Source organism: Lipotes vexillifer, unplaced genomic scaffold, assembly GCF_000442215.2.
Source record: "Lipotes vexillifer unplaced genomic scaffold, Lipotes_vexillifer_v1.1 scaffold1098, whole genome shotgun sequence".
NCBI classification, from domain to species: domain Eukaryota; kingdom Metazoa; phylum Chordata; class Mammalia; order Artiodactyla; family Lipotidae; genus Lipotes; species Lipotes vexillifer.
This window is the reverse complement of record NW_006798559.1, coordinates 1,018,738-1,021,293: the sequence shown is the minus strand read 5'-3', so window position 1 is coordinate 1,021,293 and position 2,556 is coordinate 1,018,738. Positions and strand designations below refer to the sequence as shown.

Here is a 2,556-nt window from a genome sequence, read left to right as displayed (position 1 = left end):
AAAGAGAAGAAAACTAACTTCGGCTGAGTGTCTGTTACATTCCAGGTGCTTTATATAAATTGTTTCACTTATTCTGCATGGTGAACCCAGATCACCCTGTATTTCCTCATTTCTAGGATGCACATTTGTTTCATTTTTTAAAACATTTCTTAAATCTGGATGCAACTGATAAGCAATGGTGTGTCACAATTTTAATCAGCAATCATTTCCCACTTTTAGTGGTAGACCAAACAGCAGTGCATCTTACAAGTGATGGTGTCTCAGATTCATTAAAATATGGTAATGTTGGGCTTCCCTGGTGGCGCAGTGGTTGAGAGTCCCCCTGCTGATGCAGGGGACACGGGTTCATGCCCCGGTCCGGGAAGATCCCACATGCCGTGGGGCGGCTGGGCCCGTGAGCCATGGCCGCTGAACCTGCGCGTCTGGAGCCTGTGCTCCGCAACGGGAGAGGCCACAACAGTGAGAGGCCCGCGTACCGAAAAAAAAAAAATATATATATATATATGGTAATGTTTTCAAGGTACGTGAAACAGAAATTGAGAAACAGATTTAGAAACATCCCCCAGAGTTATTACATAGACTGTACAGGACTAGCCAGACTTCAAACCCTGATGTGGCCGGTTCCAAAGTCTTTTCCTACACAACCTACCTAACAAACACAGAGACTTTGAACACAGCAAGAATTTTCAGCAGTCAGCGTTACTAGCAACCTTGGGTGTTAAGTTTTCAGGAACTGAAGAATTCACACGGCCTGATGGAGACATTACAAATAAGTTGGTTAAGGTCCCAGCCAACCCTAATCTTCTAGGAGTTTTCTGGACTGTGCACCCTTCTGGAGATTCACCCTACAGTCTATGGAAAGGACAATTAAAAGTGTACGACCGTCCTGTACAAAGCTCAGCCTCATCCTCCAATTTCCTACTGATATCCTCCCCGTACCTCTCAACCCACTCACCCTCCCAGCTTAGTTCATCCTGGATCACCTCACCTCTCACGCCCCAAAAGAGCCTGTCTAGATGCCGCCCCCATCCCGCCGCCACTCATCACCGCGGGATCAAAGGTGTGCCCCCGGATCTGCAGGACTCCCAGACCCGAATCCTGGTTCAGCCGCTCAACGTCCCTGCCCGCCAGCTGCCTAAGCCAGGCCCCCGCCCCACATATCCAGCAAAGCTCCCTCCATCCCAGAGGGTCCCCGACTTGGGACCCCCGCCGAGGTCCGGCCCCGGAGGGCCCAGCAGCGTCCTAGACTAGGACGCCGGGCCCGGGGGGCCGGGAACTCGCGGAGGCTTGGAGGAGAGAGCCCCGGCCGGACTCACGGAGGAAAGCGCGGGACAGAAGGCGGGCGGCGGCGAGGCCGCTGCTGCCAGAAGTCATGGTCGCAACAGCAGGGTCAGCGGCTAGGGCTGCGGTCATCCACCAATGACACTCCCAGGCCCCCTGGAAACCCGACCGGAGCCGAGGCGGGAGGAGGAAATGGGTAGCCAGAGCGTTCGCCGTAATGAATGTCCCTCCGCAGAGATGTCTTCACCCAACACTGGGTCTCGCAGGTGGAGGAGAAAAAGGGCATCTTAACGAAGAAGCAGACAATAGCTCGTCTCTTCCCTGGAAACGTGGGTTTGATTCAACATTAATAACAACGGCAGCTCAAGGGAAACCCCACTGAGGCCGGCCGGCGCGGGGTATTGTGGGAAATGTAGTTCGATGGCCTCAACTTGTTAGTAGTTTAAACGGGGGCCTGCGGGAACGGAATAGAAGGAGGAAAGGGAGAGTCAAACCCAGGGGATGCGGTGTCAAAAGGAATGAGGAAACAGTGAGGCGAGGTGCAAAGAGCAATGCAGAACTTTCCAAGGCCCTTCCAAAGCCAGGGTGCCGACCTTCCTTCATTTCCCCGTCTACCATATAGAGAGGATCATACTCCTCACCCCCTACCCTTGCGAGGACCGGGAAGAATTACCAAAGGGAACAGTGACTCTGAACTCGCGCAGTGAAGATAAGGATGTGAAGAGAAAGACCAAAAGCTACTTTCCTGGCACCTAACTTCTTGGAATATGGATCTTTTGGTTAAGCAAGCTATCATGCAGCCTTCGGCTAGCACTGAGTGAGTGCCTCTTCCCTGGAGATCCTGGAGGACTGAAGTTATAGGTCAAACGTGACCGCTCCTTGTTTGAACAAAGCGTTCACTCCTCTCTAAGAGCTTTAGAAGGAACCTCCAAGAGTTCTAGAGGCAAAGGGTTAACTAGAGATAAAGTAATCCAACTCCCTGCCTCCAACCATGCTTCTGAGAGTCCTCATCATTATAATCAATGAAGTTATGATTCTAACTCACTTTAGTCATGATAATTTACACGGAGATACGTGGTGTAGGAGGGGGATTACCCAGGGAGATTGCCCAGTATTTCCTCTATGACCCAGATATTGCCATCCCTGCTTGGACTTGACTGCGCACAAAATCCCTCCCTCATCTAAGGGATCATGTCCTTGCTATCATTTAAATGCTCTCAGTGGTTTCCAGATAGGTCCAGTATGAAGAATTATTTTAAATAACAACGTTCTTCT

At 51.0% G+C, this 2,556-nt stretch overlaps 1 protein-coding gene across 1 annotated transcript in view; it reads right to left on the bottom strand.

The window, feature by feature from the left end:
• The window catches only part of SUCLG1 (succinate-CoA ligase GDP/ADP-forming subunit alpha), a 36,819-nt gene extending 35,406 nt beyond the window's left edge, over nt 1–1,413 (bottom strand). Inside the window, exon 1 of the mRNA XM_007470594.1 lies at nt 1,317–1,413. Within this exon, the coding sequence (XP_007470656.1) occupies nt 1,317–1,413 (97 nt within the window). The remainder of the gene's footprint in view (nt 1–1,316) is intronic.
• Nucleotides 1,414–2,556: the final 1,143 nt, after the last annotated feature.